General features: G+C 39.9%; 2 protein-coding genes across 5 annotated transcripts in view; one reads left to right on the plus strand and one right to left on the minus strand.

The window, feature by feature from the left end:
* Positions 1 to 2,228: 2,228 nt before the first annotated feature.
* On the minus strand, positions 2,229 to 19,298 carry ARMT1 (acidic residue methyltransferase 1). Of its 3 annotated transcripts, none has more exons than XM_004263709.3 (5): positions 19,156 to 19,298; positions 16,763 to 16,868; positions 16,061 to 16,305; positions 10,702 to 10,867; positions 2,229 to 7,396 (listed from the first exon to the last, which is right to left on the minus strand). In XM_004263709.3, the coding sequence occupies exons 1-5, from the start codon at positions 19,194 to 19,196 to the stop codon at positions 6,629 to 6,631; spliced, it is 1,326 nt and encodes a 441-aa protein (XP_004263757.1). In that variant the 5' UTR covers positions 19,197 to 19,298; the 3' UTR covers positions 2,229 to 6,628. The 3 variants fall into 3 exon arrangements, with proteins under 3 accessions (XP_004263757.1, XP_049551205.1, XP_033260752.1); XM_049695248.1 differs by lacking the exon at positions 19,156 to 19,298 and adding an exon at positions 19,077 to 19,093; XM_033404861.2 differs by lacking the exon at positions 19,156 to 19,298 and adding an exon at positions 18,796 to 19,060.
* A 268-nt stretch (positions 19,299 to 19,566) lies between these two features.
* RMND1 (required for meiotic nuclear division 1 homolog) overlaps positions 19,567 to 20,340 on the plus strand; it is a 39,396-nt gene continuing 38,622 nt past the window's right edge. The window contains exon 1 of one of the 2 annotated variants that reach the window (XM_033404825.2): positions 19,567 to 19,725. The gene's annotated coding sequence lies outside the window, so the exon portion shown is untranslated. The remainder of the gene's footprint in view (positions 19,726 to 20,340) is intronic. The other variant, XM_004263710.3, reaches the window with a different exon arrangement.

Consider the following 20,340-nt stretch of genomic DNA (forward strand, 5'->3'; position numbering starts at 1 on the left):
TGTGATTTTTGCAGTTGACGAAAGTACAGGTACTGCTAATATTGCTGAGGTTTATGGCCCATATTCAATATTAAAGGAAATACTATATTTCAATTAGAGATTAATGAAAATAAAGACGAAATTTTTTCTCACCCAAGCTTACAGACCACCTCAATTCTATCTGCTGAACCCCCTGGACCCGAGTTGCAGAATTTCTGCATTGGAGGTATACCAAGCCCAATTTGTATCTCCCTAAATGTAAGATAGAATTGGAATATTAGTTCCTTTAAATTTTCTGAATCATGGTAAAAATTAACTTGCTGTGTTACAATTAGCAAAATAAGGAAACAAGTACAGTTTTGCTTCTTTCCTTCAAGCAAAGTTTAAGTGAAGTGACAAGCAATTATTTTTATTTTCTTACAAAGTTTTTTCTTGGGTGACTTTTCTACATTATTAACAAAATTCTGTTTCTTTTTTCCACTTTTCCTGAATTTTATTTTCAAATTCACCTATTTTGATATACTTCTATGATAAACCACTGTAACATTGGGTCACAAACATTATATGTATACAGAAAATTTCAGCCAAGAAAGGAATGAGGACACAGTTTTGTTGTCATTGACCTTACTGTGTTTTAACAAATCCTTGCTCCAGCATAATGATTTTAAAGTTGAAACCACAAGAATGTGTGCAGTCAACAATTAATATTACACTCTGCCAGATTTTCTTGCTGAAATCGGCATTCTAAATAGTACAGAAGAAAAATCCAGCCACTTTACCGTGCTAAGGGATCTCCCCCTTGTGCCTAAACTTTGTATTGAACTCAAGCAGGACTGAAAGTCATCAGCATGACATATATTATGAACTATTTTTTTCTTTTTGGCTGCGCAACAAGTGGAATCTTAGTTCCCCGACCAGGGATCGAACCCGTGCCCCCTGCAGTGGCAGTGCAGCGTCTTAACCACTGGACTGCCAGACAAGTCCCTGAATTTTTTTTTAAAGTAAGGCAAAAAGTGACCTTCCTTCTCATATAAAGCAATTACTCAATGTTGAGAGTTTGGGGCTAAAAGCCTAATACAAGCACTATTCTAGGAGTAGAATAATTGGGTGGCTTCAAATAATTCTCCGTTACTGAAGACTTGCAAAGCTTAATGGGTACTAGTTGTCTGAAGATGTTCATATCAGCTTCTTTTATAATAGCAAAGATTCTGAACAATCTACATAGCAAAACAAAACATGATCTAGCTATACGATGAAATGTTTGCAGCCATGAAAAGTCACATTTTTGAAGAATTAACAAATGGGAAACTGAGCACAATGTAATACTGAAGGGATAAAGCAGTATTCAAAGATGTATACATTTATGGAAACCACCCAATTATATAACATGTATTTCTTTATTCATTTAACAAGCACCAACTGGTCTAACTGATCAGACTTTCAAGTAGACCCATTTCATCCTTCAGACTTCAATTTAAATAGCATCACATCAGGGGGTTAAGAAAATTATTTCAAGTGCTAGAATTTGTCACCTACCAATCAGTCATTCATTGAACACCTACTCTGTGCTCTACATTGTGTGGGGAGTAAACACACAGAAGTCAGTGGCTGCCCCCAAGAAATGTACAACTGATGGGATTCAACACTTTAGAAGTGTCTTCCCTAAGAACTGGTTTTCCTTTCTCCAAAATTCTGGAAGGTCTGAGAGCGAGGTGGATGTTAAATAAACTGAAAGGGGGAAATGTGGCCCACCAAAGAAAAGCAGGAAGCTAGGAGAACCAGGTGAACAGTGGCCTCTGACTGGATGGCTCAGAGTATACTAACTCCACTCCCAACAGTATCTGTAGTTTACAAATGAAGGGAAAAAATCAGGGTTCATGGAATACTCAAGTGGCCGCTAGGGGATGCCAGAATGCTGATATCTTTCAGCGTGACGCCCGTTTCCCTAGGGGAATCTGGGTTTGCGATTGAATGTAGTTCAAGTTGACCAGAAATAACTTCTCCTTTTCCAGTAAAATTGTGAGAATGTGACTTAGGTCACGGAGTTAACAGGAGACCAGGCATTAGCAATCAAGTATTTATGAGTCCCAGATCATTATTAAGTCCCAGGTCATACTGTTATCCAAGGGGAAAAAAAAATCTTCCATCCCTCCAGCCGGAACTAATTATAGCAAACTAGACAAAAACTACAAAAGTAAAATGACAACAACAAAACCAATTAACCAAACTAAAACTTCAGAAGCTGGAAAACCACTTCAAAATTTTTTTTTAATTTAAATAGTACAAACCTGGTTTTTGTTTTTTGTCTTAAAAATGTAAAAAATATGTCTAGGCACGGAGAAATACATCCAAATCTTAACAGGAGTATTGGAGGTGATGGAATAACATCCTTATTATTTTTCTCATTTTTTCCCTCTGCTTTATTCATTTTCTGTAATGTCAGGATATCATTTATCGCATACCATAAATGTCAGACACTGCATTAGCACTTTATCATGGTAGTAAGACACGCATGTGTAGAAGTGTTCAGAGTCTCCTCGACTCCCCACACCCAGTCCAGGGAAATAGGAGAGTAGAGGGGAGAAAGTTTTGTGGAGTTAGAGGCTCCAGAACAAGGCTCAGTGAGGGCTTGGGCGGAGGGAGCTGTTAGGAGAATGGGTGGGAGAGGAAATTTTAATAATTCTAACTCTGAACTGTGTTTTCAATTCACCCTATGGTTTTCTTAAAATCTAAGAAAATGGTTTGAATTACGCTGGTATTGCCTTTTGCAGTGGGAATTTCTTTTATAGAAACATGACCTTGAGGTTGAACAACATGGGTTCTGGCTATTAAAAAGTTCAAAAGCATTACTGCATTTTATCAAACACCAAAACGCCACCTTAAATTACAGAAAAAAGCTGGGTCATCTCAAGAAATCTTGTTCATTTCATGTTTAATCAAAAAGTAACATAGAGCTTCCCTGGTGGCGCAGTGGTTGAGAGTCTGCCTGCCGATGCAGGGGAAACGGGTTCGTGTCCCGGTCCGGGAAGATCCCACGTGACGCGGAGCGGCTGGGCCCATGAGCCATGGCTGCTGAGCCTGCGCTCTAGAGTCCCCAAGCCACAACTACTGAGTCCGGAGCCTGTGCTCCGCAACGGGAGAGGCCACAACAGTGAGAGGCCCGCGTACCGCAAACAAACAAACAAACAAAAAACACAAAAAGTAACATAAATCAATGGAGTATAAACCGCCATCCTCCACCTAATTATTTACCTGCCCTTCATCCACATTTTCATCATAATATACCTAAGATACTGGATCTATGTCTTGCTAAAAAAGGGTTGCATGAAATTTATAGGCTGCTTTACCCAGGAGTTACTTCATACTTAAGCAAGTATGGTATTGTTAGCAGTTGAAACAACTGAAGATGCTATTTTAGGAGTTTCCCAAGATCCCTCAGCTCTTCAGTGGAAACTTCACCCCCAGCTGACTCCAGAGCCCCAGCTTCCCTCATCGTGCTCCTCTGTACCTACACCAAACAGAATATATAGGCCAAACCTGCTGGGGTAGAAACAGGTGGGGAAGCAGGAGAAGGCGACAGGCAGAGCCCTGTCCATTGGGTGTCTCCAGCCCTCATTTCAGAGGCCTTTAGGTGATGTTAAGAAGCAGTTCAAAAACCAGTGTTTTCCAACAGAAGAGAAACAAAAAACATAAAGAAGACTTCGTGAAAACGTAAAACTTTTGTGCTGCAAACAAAAAGACACCCCATAGAATGGGAGAAAATATTTGCAAATTATATATCTGATGGGACTTGTATGCAAAAGATATAAGAACTCTTACAATAAAAAATAAGTAAACATAAACTCTTGGGACTTCCCTGGCTGTCCAGTGGTTAAGACTCTGCGCTTCCACCACAGGGGGCAAGGGCTTGATCCCTGGTCGGGGAACTAAGATCCTGCATGACGAATGGCAACATGGCCAAAAATAACATAATTTTAAAAATTAAAACTCTTACGACAAAAGATAATCTAATTTTTAAATGGAGAAAAGAATTGAAGACACTTCTCCAAAAGTATACAAATGACCGATAAACACATGAAAACATGTTCAACATCAGGGAAATACAAATTGAAACCACAGTGAGATACTGCTTCTCACCCAGTAGCATGGCTATAATGAAAAACACAGACAATAACAAGTGCTGACAAGGATGTGGAATTGGAGCCCTCATGTGGAATGTAGAACACTGCAAACACTTTGGGAGGCTGGCAGTCGCTCAAAATGTTAAATGTAACTGCCACAGGATCTAGCACTGTTACACCTAGGTACATACCCAAGAGAACTGAAAACACACGTACATACAATCACGTGTACATGCATGTCCATGGCAGCATTATTCACAATAGTCAAAAAGTGGAAACATACCAAGTGTCCATTCACTCATGAATGGATAAATATGGTAGACCCATATATGGTATATCCATACAACGGAATATTATTCAGGAAAAAAAAAAAGGAATGAAGTACTGATACATCTTACAACCGGTAAATCCACAGACGGAAAACAGATTACTAGTTGCCAAGTGCTGAGGAGAGGGGGCTGGGGAGTGACTACCAACGGGTGCAGGGTTTCTTTTAGAGAATGTAAAACTTTCCGAAATTAGACTGTGGTCATGGGGGCACAGCTCTGTGAACATACTGTACTAAAATACTGTACACTTTAAATGGATGAATTGTGTGTGAATTTTATCTCAGGAATGCTGGCTAAGGGCTTCCCTCGTGGCGCAGTGGTTGAGAATCCACCTGCCAATGCAGGGGACACGGGTTCGAGCCCTGGTCTGGGAAGATCCTACATGCCACTGAGCTACTAACCCCGTGTGCCACAACTACTGAGCCTGCGCTCTAGAGTTCCCAAGCCACAACTACTGAGCCCGCGAGCCACAACTACTGAGCCTGCATGCCTAGAGCCCGTGCTCCACAACAAGAGAAGCCACCACAATGAGAAGCCCGCGCACCACAAGGAAGAGTAGCCTCTGCTCGCCGCAACTAGAGAAAGCCCACATGCAGCAACGAAGACCCAAAAGCAGCCAAAAATAAATAGATAAAAAATAAAAATTATTTAAAAAAAAAAATCAACTGGTGAAACTCCAAGAGGCCCCTCCCTCCTGCTAAATAAGCATTTTTAAAAGTGCCGCCTTGACTTCCTCTCCCATGGTGCCAACTTCTTGCTGGCTCTAGTTTGCTTCCTTGCTCTCTTTCTTGTAGGAGAGGGTGAACTACTTCCTCATAATCTCATGTTCTTAATAAAACATGAACATAGAAACAAAATCCCATGCTTTGGAAAAAAGTATTATACCATAGCTCCTGCTGTGGCTATGAAGTCAATACAAATATACAATTGTCTTCTAGTTTATGGCAAGTGTCTACAAGTAATTCTCATGTGCTCAGTATTTTAGTAACAATGTTTAAAACAGGAACACATGTAGATAAGGAAATGAGTAAATCCAAAATGTGCAGCTTTATATAAACATTTTACCAAAACAATTTTAAGCACTTAGCAAGGGCACAGACTATCACTTCATTTAAGTGACATAATTTAACAACTGCTTGGACAACATCTATAATATACATTATGAGTTTCTTCGTCATAAAGACCTCATTTTTAATCTTCCCTTCTTGACCTTCCCCCACTGGAAGATAAAACCAGTGAGATTTTCAGTACAATTTACAATTCATTTTATTATTCTGGTGCAAGAAAACGTTCCCAGGTTTATTTCCAATTTCAGTTTCAAAACAAACTGACCTGAAACTTAGTCTTTAATAGCTGTGATCACCAATAAATGTGTAAGATTATAAAAGGTGAATTAACTCGTTGGTAGTACAAAGTCAATGCAGAAGAATCTTTCCTACCTAAAGCATTTTTTTTAAACTGTAGAGCAATCCCATTCATTTAAAACATTTATGTGTTAAAATAATATACTTCAGTTGATTATGGACATCACAAATAGAATTACTGTAAAAGATATTACATTTCTTCAAGTACTATTTGTTTCATTCTGTTCAATTTTGTGTTTCCTACCATCCATTCTACAGGTCAATCAAAATACAAATGCGTGCAAATAATACAGGTTTTTGAAATGAAATAAAATTCAAGGAGAACAAAATTAAGAATTAACTTATGAGGTAAGTTTTACTTTCGTGTGTTCAGATATCACAGTTGTTAAAAATGCCTCTCTTTACAAAGCATATTTAACATGTAAATATATTATATCTTCACTGAGACCTTATCTCTAGAGCCCAAAATCAAGTTGAGTAAAATTCCATGCCTCCTAGAATATTAAATACCATGCAGCACAGTATTTTTTAAAATGTTAACTTTTAAAGCAGAATTCACTTATATTTCTGCCCAATTGAAAATAAGCTCATTAAAACCATTTGAAATGATGCATTTAACTTGAAATAAGTTACTAAAATTCCAACATAAATGTAACTATCTGTAACCAGTGTAATCCACCTATCCCCAAAACAATGTAGCGGGGCAAAACGTTCAAAGGAGAAAGCGTCAGTGTGTGTGTCAAAGAGCACTGAGAAGCCAACCTTCCCAGAGCTTTTCTGGGGATGAAGAGTGACTGTCAGATCTTCCTACCCAACTGAGAGTTCCTACAGCAAGTCAAAGTGGACCATCAAACTGAAATATTCCATATTTCCCAATGGTCAACCAGTTGGGCACAGAAGCTGTGAGTTGTTCACCTTGCCCAGGCTGCAGACCAACCTGAACTTCAGCTTTTAATGTTCTTATACTGCAGACAGGTGCAGGGTGGAAGCCATTCAAAGCCTCATGAAATGGAACGGTAAATTCCCATCTTCTGTCCCCCGTCAACTTCCTGTAATTCAAATCACCCTTAAATAAAATTAAATGTGCCTTTTGTAGTGTAGCATATAAGTCAGGAGCGACTTGAGGCATTGCACTGAATTCATGAGGCAGAGTCCAAAACATGTGATCGAGGTAAACCCATCTGCCCATTTTAATATGGTTTTCCCAGTCAACCCCACATTTGGACACCCACTTATGATTAGAATGTTTTAGTTGTTTGATTATCCAGTTAAAATCATGTAGAGTAGTATCAGAAACAAACCATGGAATCGTTTTCCCATAAAAATGGATCTCAGTAGCCAGTTTAGAGGACAACAGTAAGTCAGCTAATACTAAATCTGTAACAAGTTCAAACCCACAATTATCCAGAACAATATCCACTCGAGTAATAGCTGCTTTTCCTCTTTTTTTTTTGCAATTGCTAAGCAATGACCAAAGATGTTCCATGTCATTCACTAAAATGAAAGGTTTTAGGTCTTCCAAAGAGTTTATTAAATTGATCTTCTGAGAAATAGTTTTCCCACCTGATAGAGACAGATCACACTTATTTCCCCACAGTGAAATCTGAAAAAGAAAAAACACAAATCATTTACCCTTCTTTTGAATAACCAACAAAAACTCTATTACGTAGGATGTAATGGGAGGTGGGGCTGCTAAAAGTATTCATAAAATTCTTAGTATAAAATGTCCACCCAATCTACATTTTCTCTAAGTATACTGTATAAAAAAGGTAAAACAATGAAACTTTAGCCAGTATGCAATGAACTTAAGAAAAAAAAGTTTGAATGATTTTAGCACTCACATCGTTTAATCAGAGTGAAAGTTTTTGCATCTTGCAGATAGTATTGAACATGATCAGCTGCTGTAAAAATGAGGCTACAAAGTTTACTTTATAATCCAGAGTCAAGAGAAAATAAGAATTCCCCCATCCTTAGGACCTGGCAACTTTTCTGGGATTTAGTTCTCTCACTTGTAAAATAAAGAAATTGAACACTGTGATAACCAAAGATTCTTCCAACTCTAATAATCTACTATTCTACTTTGAAATACTCAAGTTTATTTTGTAGAAAATGGTATGCAGCCCCATTTTTTTAAGCTCTAACTAAAATTACACATTTAGAACTGTAGGCTCTAGAATCAGACAGACCTGGGTTCAAATCCTAGCATCTCCAATAAACAACCACTGGTAAATTAAGCTCTAAGGCTCAAATTCCACAACTGAAAAATGAGATAATAATAGCACTTAGCTCGTAGAGTCATTCTGAGTATTTGACATAATGCATGTAAGTAATGTACCCAAAAGTTGGCATACAGAAGTATTCAATAAATGTTAGCCCAAACAGGCTCTAGTATTCTGTGATTCAAAATAAGAGGAAAGTGCATGTTCCAATCAAGGATATTATTTTAAAAAGAAAGATAACTCAAGCGTCCAAATTTGATGAAGAAACATACAACGGCACACACGACAGCACTCTCCAGCTGAGGTCAGGGTCTCTGTTGGCCTACGGCACATTTCCTTCAGATCATCTTCCAGTGTGTAACTCTGTATTTATTTGTGCCATTATTCGTTTATATTCCTTCAGGATTACAAGTTCAATGGCAACAAGGACTAGTCTGTTTTCCTCACCACCACATGCCCGGCATCTAGAACAGTGTTTGATGAAGTTGACACTGAAATATTTGTGTGAACAGCGGTGGAGTGCTGTGGCTTTTAAAAGCATCAATAATTCCCTAGAAACTAAGACACCTTCAGGCTTCCTGTAGGGAGGTAACCTGCTGGTCATTGTGAGCACTAATGGGGACAACTTTGGCTTCCTTTACGTGGGAGAAGAGGGGCAGTCTGGGGTAGCTGGCTGAACTAGATGACAGAAGATAGATCAGTACGCTTTCTTCTTCACAGTTTATTATACTTACGGCACAAAGAACATATTCAAAGAAGATGATCTCCCAAAAGAATGGGCTGGCTAGGGGCAGCGAGTGACATGCTGATTTGTTTTTTCTTTTCTTTTCTAATTCTAAGCTAAGTATAATAGTGAGAGGGGGAAATAATACTCCGGTTTATTAGTTAACAGAACCATGACCACTTTTCTTCCAAACTCAAAATATGCCTTTCCTGCTTCATCATTCAGCTTACTCTGCTCACCCTCCAAGTTTCATCAGGACTTTATCACATCCCACAACTATCAGCACATTCGGTAGCCTCTACTTTCAAGGTACATCCAGAATCTGGTGATATTTACCATCTCTGATGCTACCAACTTGGTCCAGTCTGCCCTCACCTGAGTCACTGTAGTAACAAATCTCCCCATTCCCACCCTTGTGCCTTCAGTCTGTCCTCGGAAGTAATCCTTGAAATAAGTCATTTAATGTTACTCCTCTGGGCTTCCTTGGTGGTGCAGTGGTTGAGAATCCATCCCCCTGCCAATGCAGGGACACAGGTTAGAGCCCTGGTCTGGGAAGATCCCACATGCTGCGCAGCAATTAAGCCCGTGCGCCACAACTACTGAGCCTGCGCTATAGAGCCCGCGAGCCACAACTACTTAAGTCCGCGTGCCACAACTACCGAGCCTGCGCTCTAGCGGCCGCGTGCTGCAACTACTGAAGCCCGCGCACTAGAGCCCGTTCTCCGCAACAAGAGAAGCCACCGCGGTGAGAAGCCCGCGCACCGCAACGAAGAGTAGCCCCCGCTCGCTGCAACTGGAGAAAACCCGATCGCAGCAAGGAAGACCCAACGCAGCCAGAAGTAAATAAAATAAATAAATTTATTTTTTTAAAAAAGTTACTCTTCTGAGCAAAACCCTCTAACAGCTTCCCACTTCACTGTGAGTAAAAACCAAAGTCCTCGCCTTTGCTCCGGAGGCAGCCTGGCTTCTGTGCAGCCGCGGCCCGCAGGCCCTCTCACCTCTGCTCCCCATTCCCTGAGGCCTCCCCGGCAGGGTCTCCCACACACCTGGCAGGCTCCCCGCTCAGGGCTCCGCAGGAAGCTCCACCCAGACGTGAGGGGACCCCCTCCTTCACCTGCCTCGGGGCCCGCCCCCCTCCTTAGCAGGCCCTTCCCTGGGGGCCAGGCTTAAAACTGCAGCTCCGCACCCCTCCCCCACCACTCCAGGTCCCCCTTCCCCGCTTTATGTCTCTTCGGAGCACTTTCAAACATCTCTTTATGGAAATGTTTCGAACGTCTTTCGGGAAATAAGGGCTGGGGAAACTGCTGTGTAAAACCACATACTTTCAAATAGTTCTGATTATAATGATATATTTTGAATTTTAGGATGTTTTGAATGAGAATTCAAAGCTAAACTTAAGACAAGATAGATGAAGAAATGTAATAAAAGCATATGAAATAGGCCATGGGCCACCCGATTGTTTCCACCTGCTGATGACAACTGCGCAACAGCTGTGCTCCACTCTGTGCCCAACACTTACAGGAACGAAGCTAGTTTAATTCTCAGGTCAAATTACGAGGCACATAGTACCACCCTCAGTTAACCGATGAGGAAACTGAAGCTCAGAAACACCAAGTACCTTGCTTCAGGTCCAAACACAAGTAAGTGACACGGCCAACATTCAAAGCCAAGTCAGGCTGGGCCGATCAGATGACTGTGGACTTCAGTATCTCTCAAGAATGACAGAGCTATGAAGCCAGATGACTCCTGTGCCACTAAAACCTCCAGTGGGAGGAGAAGAAACTTCAAAACCCCTTTTCAGAGATTAAATGGATTTTCATCTCTCGAACAGATAATTATTAAAATGATAAAAAATGATCACTGATAACTTAAATGACAATATGTAAACATGCTTTGCTGTTAAACGTGTACCAGTTTATTTTTCAACTATTTAAATAAACTCAGGAGATTAATTATTATATTTACCTGAAGAACTTTAAAAAACTCATTTTTCAGCTGATTTTCATCTAGGTCTTCAATAGTTTTCATCAACTCTTGCAGGTGAGTACATAAAGCAATGATAGATTCCTGAGACTCAAAGAAATTTTGGTCTTTTAATTCTTTAAATATATCAAAGTCGTCGATTGGTGGACTAAAGTAGGAAAAAAGCATAAGTGAACATTTATATAACTACCTTTTTTTTTAATATTTGGGTAATTGCAGTTTATTAAAGGAAAGAGAATAGTAGCAGCCCATCTAAAAACTCACTGGTAATCTTTACTAGGTATAACGTAGATCAAGTTATACAAAAATAATAATCCAGTTACACAAAATAAATCAAATTAAACAAATTATGCAAAAGTAAATCCCCACACTCATTTTAACTAATTGTCAAATGTTCCTTAATCAAATATTTTACCGGAAGCATTAAATAATTATAGGGACTGTAACTATAATTACTTACCCAGTGGGTTTTCAGGGCAAAAGGAGAAAAAGAAACAAAATTTCAAGACAATTGCTTTAGTTCAACAAACATTCTTTTGGGTGCTCAGGGTGGCCAGGTTCCAAGTAACAAACATATAAACAGAATAGCTGAATACAATGTAGTGATTACTAATAGAGTCAAATACAGATTATGGGAACCCAATGACTACTTGAGGTAGATCAGACAATATTAATGTAAATTTTATTATAATGACAAATTTTGATCATTTATGTGTAGATTCTTAATTTTTTAGCAACTTTTACTCCCAAGTTGACTTTGACCAATGGTGATGTATGTGCCATGGCTACATCTTCATGTTGTCCAACGAGAGATCAAATAATATTAATACTGGCCTAAGAAAAACACAACTCAGAAGACAGAAATACTAACATAAAAGACTTTACAGAATCAAACGTCAACAACATTCAGATCATCTGTTCTTCAAAATTAGCTACTTTTTCCATGGGTCTTCTACCTTAGGGTAAAAAGGCAATATGGCTGATGCAATGGGATTGATTAAAATCAAAACCAAAAACGTACCAGAATTTACACATCCAAATGCTGGCTGCCTCCCTTCTCAGTCAGTCACCTTGGGAAGCTACACCCTTAGTCCAGGAATGTTGCCATTGCTCAAAGCACTTTTGGAATTCCTCTCTGGGGATTTTCTTCAGAACCTGTGGCACATTATTAAACGTCCTATCAGTGACAGTATACCTTCATCCTTTGGAGTTTAATTTGTTTTTGGAAACAGCCAAAAGTCACTCAGAGCAATTTCAGTAGAATGAGGCAAGTAAATCAAATGGAATAAAATATTTTTGATCAAAAATGAGGAGTGACTAAAAAATAATGAGACTAATCTTTTTTTGAGGTTTGTAAACTGGCTCTGAAAGAAGTTCCAAAGAATTAAAAGACGTTTTTAGCAATGGCAGCATTGCTGAAGTGAATCAGTCTCTCGAGGTGACTTAAAAGGACAAAAATTATTTGGGTGCGTGGGTTCAACTGCAGGGGTCAGCAGACTGCAGCTTGCAGACTCCCTCTGGCCCACCACCTGGTCTGTATGATCTGCAAGCTCAGAACGGTTTGCACATTCCTGAAGAGTTGAAAAAAATTAAAAAAGAAGATTTTGTGACACATGAAATTCAAATTTCAGGGTCTATAACTGATGTTCTATTGGAACCCAGCCATGCTCACTTACATACTGCCAATGGCTGCTTCGGCACCGCTAGAGCTGAGGAGCTGCAACAAAGACCATGTGTCTTCCAAAGCCTAAAAGATTGGCTATCTGGCCCTTCACATAAAGTTTGTGGACCCTTGTTCTAGTGCTTTATTAACAAATCCTTCATTAATTTAAAGTCACACCTCATGTTAAGAATGAGACTTGTTCCTTATATTTAAGAGAGCAAACTCACATAGCTATAAATGATTTCAGATTTTAAAACGTTTGCTATTTTAGAATCTACTATAGCTGTATATGTGTACACAATGACCCAGGGGTTCTCTCCTAGGTATACACGCAACAGAAACACACACGTATGTTCACCAAGAATATGTGTTCGAGTATTTGTAGCAGCACTCTTCATAATAGCCCCAAACTGGAAACTACTCAAATATCCATCAACAATAGAACAGGTCAACAGATGGTCATGTATTCGTATCAAGCAATACTATATAGCAATGAAAACTAATGGTTTACAATTATACGCAACAGTATGGTGAGTCTCACCAATGTAATGCTAAGTAAAAGAATCCAGACACAGAACTACTTCCATAAAATTTCATTTAAATGAAGTTTAAAAACAGGCAAAACTAATGCAGGTCAGGATAAGGGGCAGTGATGGTGGTGACTAGAAGTGGATCCAAAGGGGCCTAAATTCTGCCTCTTGATCCAGGCACTGGGGACACAGCGTGTTCTGGTAAAGACTACTGAACACTTAAGACATGTGCACTGTTCTGCATGTATATCACACTTCAATAAAAGCTTAAAAATGTCTGCCATTTTCTCCGTACTTTCATCTTTCAATATCTGAAGTATATTTACTTCATATATTTAAATTTTACATATGGCTAAGACTTTGAATCTTAATTTAGATTTGCAGATTTTCAACCATTTAACTCTAAAAAAAAAACAAAATATACATCTTGACAAAGAAAATTAGAAGTATGTTTCAGTGTAAGGGGCAAAATCAACAGAAACATATCTTACAGCTAATGTGTGCTTTGGGATCCTGCAAAAGTTAGGAAGACCACTCTTTGGTCACTCTGGAGGCGTCACTGACACAGGATAGGAATTCTTCCTATAAGAGCCCTAACAAATTGGACACTTAAAAACTACCTCAGGGGTAGTGACAAATTAGGAGTATGGGATTAACAGATACAAACTACTATACATAAAATAGATAAGCAACAAGGATTTACTACATAGCCCGAAGAACTATATTCAATATCTTGTAATAACCTATAATGGAAAATAATCTAAAATATATATACACACACATATATATTTATCTGAATCACTTTGCTGTACACCTGAAACTAACACAATATTGTAAATCACTGTACTTCCATTAAAACAAACAAACTACTTCAGTGCTAGTTCTGCTGTAGGACAGCCTTTCTTTACACCGACCTGACACCTGAGTATGGTACAGTATCAGACAAATCCCCGGACCTTCAAGTATCTGCCACAGAAATCACCTTAGGAGAGCTCCACACCCATGGCTGACTAACACTCTCATTCCTGGAACTTAAAGCTGAATTTTGCCTCTACCCCTTTTATCAAGCTATTCTTGGACCAATGGGTTGAGCAGCACAGGCTGGGCAGAGTCTCCCTGGGGCCTGGAAAGAAAAACTGATATGCAGGCCCCACCACAGACAAATTAAATCATCAGGATTTAATGTAACAATTTCCAAATCTGTATGTTTAAAAACAAAACAAGAAACTTTTCCCCAACTGGGTGACAAATGTGCAGCCAGGTCTGTAAGCTCCTGCCTTAGAGTTTTCATTCTCTGAACCTGATCCGCCTCTAAAATCAAACTCAGAAACAGCATTCCTTTTACCTTTCCAACTTCCAAACTCCACTAAGCCTGTTCAGGGTGCCACTCAGCATTTCAGCACTTCAGCAGCCTTGTCTAATACCATGGATATTTTCCAAAGTTATGAAACCATCACCCAGAACGTCAGACTAACCTTAGTCCCGGAAAGATATCCAAATGTACTACTTGTTTGAGGGCTCTAATCCAATTTACACAGACCAGGCTCAAATGCTGGCTCTACCATTTACTAACCATGCAGCCCTGGGCAAGTTACTAATCTCTTTGAGCCTCAGTTTCCTCCACTGTAAAATGGAAATCATAATACCTATACTTCACTGGGCTGCAAAGTAACTAGAACGGAGCTGGTGTTCAATATATGACAGTGCCTAGTGTTTGCTATCGTCTTTTGCTTGGATCTGTCAGCCAGAAAATGTGCTATCTTTTTAACATTATATTCTGCTTTTAAAGCACAAGACCTAAAACATACTTATTCAGCAAATACAAAAACTTTTGACTTTAAAATAATTTATAAAGATGATAAAATAATTTATAAAGATGAAGACAGAAAAAAAAAATAGTGAATAGACTCAAATTTACACATGTTCCCCAAAGTCATCTTTTTTTTTTTTTTGCGGTATGTGGGCCTCCCACCGCCACGGCCTCTCCAGTTGCGGAGCACAGGCTCCAGACGCGCAGGCTCAGCGGCCACGGCTCACGGGCCCAGCCACTCCGTGTCATGTGGGATCTTCCCGGAGTGGGGCACGAACCCGTGTCCCCTGCATCGGCAGGCAGACTCTCAACCACTGCGCCACCAGGGAAGCCCCAAAGTCATCTTTTTATTTTAATAGTAGTGCTGGTTTAATCGATTGTTTACAATTATCCTATGCTATGTTTAGGAACAGATACCAAAGGATTCCTCTTATTCAGCAAACCTGTATTTCTGTAACCTGTGAGCTAAAAGAATGATCCATATTACACTTTCTTCTGCTCTACAGGTCAGTTCACTGTCAGAATTTTCCTCGGAAAAATTAAATTAGTATAAACAAACTTATAAAAAATTATTTGGGGGACTTCCCTGGTGGTCCAGTGGTAAAGAATTCACCTTCCAATGCAGGGGATGCAGGTTCGATCCCTGGTCAGGGAACTAAGATCCCACATGCCGTGGGGCAACTAAGCCCGTGTGCCCCAACTACTAATCTCACACACTCTGGAGCCTGTGCGCCACAACTAGAGAAGAGAAAACCTGCACGCCACAACTGGAGAGAAGTCTGCGCGCCACAACGAAGATCCTATGTGCCGCAACTAAGACCCGACGCGGACAAAAAGAAAATTAATTAATTTAAAAAATTATTTTTTTCTAATCTAGCTGTTAAATAAAGAGCTAAAAATTATTAAGATAGTGCATAAAACAATATAGTGACTCCTTTCACCAAATAATTCTCACATATTATCTATTTTTATAAACAAAACATATGCTTACTTTGTCCTGTCTTGATTTTTTATATAAATAATTATTTCAAATTAACATTTTCTGCTCAATAAGTACATTTTGTTTTACTCTACAAATAAGTAAGTTTTTATAAGGATTTTTATATCTGAATATCCTATTCAGATATTCAATCTTAGGTCTCTTCTGGGCAAGTGGATTGTAATTGCCAAGAATGTATTAGAGCAATAACATTTGCAGCAATTTCCAATAGTGCCATTAATATCTGTTGAACTGAATACAGGCTTCTACTGGTTTTTATTTTAAAACTTACCATTTTATAATTTTTAAAAAAGCACAAATTATCTAAAACATTTGTTATTTGATGGCTATATACTTACCTTTGGATAATTGCTTCATGAATTCTTCGATACATGTAGCATTCTACAAACAACCACGGTGAGAGAAACCACCTTGGTTTTCCATTACTTTCATTTAAAAGGCTCTGTTGATATTCTAGGTACTGATTCCATAGGTCAGTATCAACAAACTTCTCAACCAAAGGAACAATTGGTTTATCTGTTTGCAATTCATTCCGTAATTTAGAAAGAAGAGAAATTGCTTTCTTTTCAGCTTCCAGGCCTTTCTGCAGAAATACAGGGGGGAAAAAATACACACACACACACACACACATATATATGAATAGTTTACATGTAATTAATTTATATATAAGTATTTCATCTACAAATATAAGTATATAGGTACACACATATATACATAATTCCTCTAGGGTAACAAATTTTTATGTATCTAAATTTAAGAAGGAAAAAACTAATACATTTCAAAACTACATTTTATGTCTTTCAAAAACTATTATAAACATTTAAATTCTTAAAATTAAAATTCTTAAGTTGAAAAATCAAAGAACAACACAGATCTCATATCAACATTTGTTGCCTTATCTAGCCTGCCTTTATTTTTTTAAGTTTCACCATATGAATTTATCTCCAGGTGGAATGACCATTACCACAGAGGGAAAACTGTTTATTGTGTTTCTGTTAGAGTTAATCAAAAAAGAATTAATGTTAAAACACAATTCTTACCTCTCCATGTTTCTCGAAAAATTCACTTTTATGTCGATGCAATGTATCAATAGCCTTGGTTAAGATCTGTGGTAATCTGTCTTTAACTGTAAGATATGCAAATGACCTAGAAAAGAGTCATATACACAGTATATTACTTAGTAGCATTAACATTAGAAGGCTGGTCATCTTTCAGTTTCTGGAACACCTCATTTAAATTCAAATTCCTTCTCATACAAGCCCTGTAAAGTAAACCAGCATTGCCCAACTCCTACAGTAACACAGGAAAATCTGAAAACCTCTCTGGTATATCGTAAAAGCTAAGCACTCTTTGTGCCTCAAATTCCAGGCTCTACCCTGGAGTCCACTTAATCTTTCTTATCTTTCTCATTGTATTCCTTTTATTTTCCTTAATCGGAAACCAGTTTAACAATGGGATAGGACAGAAAAAGAGTTATCCTAAAAATCAAACAGGCTTTCCTCCTCGGTCTGTTACTTACTAAGCGACTTCTACTTAGAAAGATGAATGAGGCAATGGATGGAAAACTGCCTGAAAGACTGTACTGTGCTAGAAAAATATAATGAAAAATATTTATGAACCTGCTTCTCTGTCTATACTCTTAGCCAACTTAATTCTTTTCTAAGGTTTTTCTTGCTGCCTGCTTTACCTGCCTAATAACTCCTTCCATCCTCTCTGCCCCTAAACAAAATTAAGGCAGATTACCCTCTTGCTCTCCCAACCAGAAAATTAGAGATTTTCAAAAAGTGTCAAAGAATGAAGAAACCTGGAGAGGAACAAAACTTGAGTACACCTGAATCAAAAATTAAAGATACTCTTGACTTTAGACATGCAAAAACCAAGGGTTACAGATTCTCACTGTACGTTTAGTTTAAGGACATACATGATTCGGTTAGAAAAAAGACTGTAGTACTGTGCAGTTTTTAGATAGAAAGCACAAAACTTAACTGATCAGTTCATGTATATCTTCAGATCACCAGAGACAAAGTAAAAATGAAGAAAGTTGGAACACTTCTGCCCAAATCTCCTATTCTAGCTTTAATGTGGGATCATCACACTACTAAAAACTCAAAGACCTTACTGCAATTTTTAAAAATAGGGTTATATACCCTGAGTATTTTTTCAAGAGGCTTCCTCAAATGTTAACCATAAAACTCAAAAACATAGCAAGAAAATAGGAAAAGTGCTTTCTGATTCTGTGGTGTTTTACAGTGAGTAGGTTTTAATATGCATAGTAACTGCTCTGATCAGAATTTAACTTTTAACAATTACTACTAATTCCTTGGGAGAAGAGAAAGAATATTCAATCAATTGACACTTGAATTTTCCAAGGCAGCAGACACGAAAAGAAGTGCCAGTCCTTTGAGATTTTACTTAACTGGAAAATTAGTCTATTTTTCCAGCTAGTAAATTTCCTCAGAGGCTTCCATCTCTAAGGGTAAGGTCTCAGGTCTAGGACTTGGGTGAGAGCAGAGATGCCTAGGACTCAAAATTTAAGGACGCAGACACTCCCTATATTTGCCTGAAGGTGAGCACATGCTTAAATTCTGGGACATTGGCCTCTCTGGCCTCAATCTACTGCCGGTACAGTCAATTTCTTCCAAGTGCTCTTGTGTTTTGCCATCTTTCGCAGTAAGGACATATTTCAAATATAAATTGGGCCTCTCAATTTATACAAAGAGATATAATTTTATAGAATCTATAACATGACGCCTAAAACGCAAGAAGGTACAGGCACTTGTTATAGTGGGATTATGAATTAATCTGGTCAGCAATAGGAAGAAACACATTTCTCGATAGATCTCAGATCCCTAACTTTTGCAGACAACTTTAACCCCCCCAAAGTAGGTTTATCAATTAAAATATGATTAAAGCCACGCGCTTCAACACTCTGAAAGGAGGCATACACTTTCAAGACAGTCATCCGTAAGTTAAAAAAAAAAAACCAAAACCAAAAAAATAACCGTATCGAACCACTTGAAAGACACGTTAACTGATTCACATTAATAGAAGACTATCAAAACCCCTGAACCACCATTGTAGAGAGAGGTGGGGGTAAGCGGAGATTTTCAGTCGGGGTTCGCAGTCCGTTCCCGTGTAGGCAGGGAAGAAGCCACGAATCAGCGTAAGGAAGAAGCTGCAAAGCCGATCCGAGCCTGGAGCCCGGAGAGCAGCCGCCTAGCCCTCGCCTCCCCGCGAGCCGTTAGAAACCGAGGCACCGCCCCCGGGAAGCGGAGCCCGGACAGCGGGATGGAACTCGCTGTCGGCGGGGAGCAGGCGCCTCCGGCCCGCCGCTGCTTCCCCGCTGGTACCCACAGGTTCCCGACGAGGCCCAGCTCTCGCAAAAGTGGGGAGGAGGAAAAGGAGCGGAGTGGGCGAGGAGAGCGACACGAACCCTACGTCCCGTGCCGAGAGAGACACCGGAGGCCCCGCCATCACCTTCCGCGCTCCCCACGCCAACGCTCGGGTTTCACTCGCCGCAGGAAAGGAGGCGGTGCAGGCGCGGGGGAGGAGCTGAGAAAGGGAGGGATGTGGATTAAAAAACTGCTTTTGAATGAAGAAACTTTATTTGGTGCCAGTAGAAGAGAAAAACAATGGCCGAGGACGCGGAGATCTTCCGGGGACGAAGGCGGGGACTGCTGAGGGCGACGAGAGAAGCGGAATAAGGAAGTGGGCGGAAGGCGGAAGCAGCCAGGGACCGGGACGTCGCAGGGACCAGGGAGCGGATAAGGTCGCGGCAGCACGGGTCACGTGCTCCGACGGTCACGTGGACCGGGCGGCTTACGCTCCGCTGGGCCAGGAGTCCTGTGCGCCTGCGCAGTGTCGGGCGCTGGGCGGGGCGCTGGGTTGGTGTTGGGGCTGGCTGCGGGAGCGCAAGACTGCAGCCGGTACTCTGTCTCTTGCCTGCGGCGGAGGCGCAGGAGCGTGCGCCTTTGGCGCGTCTGTCTTTTCTTCCCGCGGAGAGGTTAGTGCACTACCTTGTTCTGGGAGCTTGTATGGTCTCGCACAGCGGTCCGCCCTTTGCTCCCCGCCGCCCTGAACGTCTCACGTGTTTCACCGGTACCCCGGAGGCCACCTGCCTATTGCAGTGATCTTTGGTCGATTTAGCTTGGAGTGAAAAGCACTCCGTCCATACCCACGTACTGAACCCTTTGAGCCAGTGCATAGCGGTAACTGCAAAGATAAAATAATTTTGAGCAGCTTAAGGAATTGGAAGGCGTGCTCCAGAGATTAGCGCCACTTATCCATTGATTTATAGCCTAGTTGATACAGATTTCTTAGTTGGTATGTTCTTAAAAAGTAGAAAATGTGTCCAAGAACTGAGTAGCTGCCTTGTATTTCATTCAAAAAATACGAGTTGAATACCTGCTGTTTGCTGGGCACTCTGGTTACAGGAGACACAGCATGAACAAGAGGCAAATCTTTATCCTCAAGGAGCTTAGGTACAGGAGAGAGACAAAGATCTCCTTTCCTCTTGTTTTTTTCCTTGTAGCGTTGTGACTATTTAATGTATATTTTAGTGGTTTACCACGTGTATTATCTCTCACCCCCCACTGTGATGTAACTTTCAAAAGATAGG

This window comes from Orcinus orca, chromosome 12, assembly GCF_937001465.1.
Source record: "Orcinus orca chromosome 12, mOrcOrc1.1, whole genome shotgun sequence".
Classification (NCBI taxonomy): Eukaryota; Metazoa; Chordata; class Mammalia; order Artiodactyla; family Delphinidae; genus Orcinus; species Orcinus orca.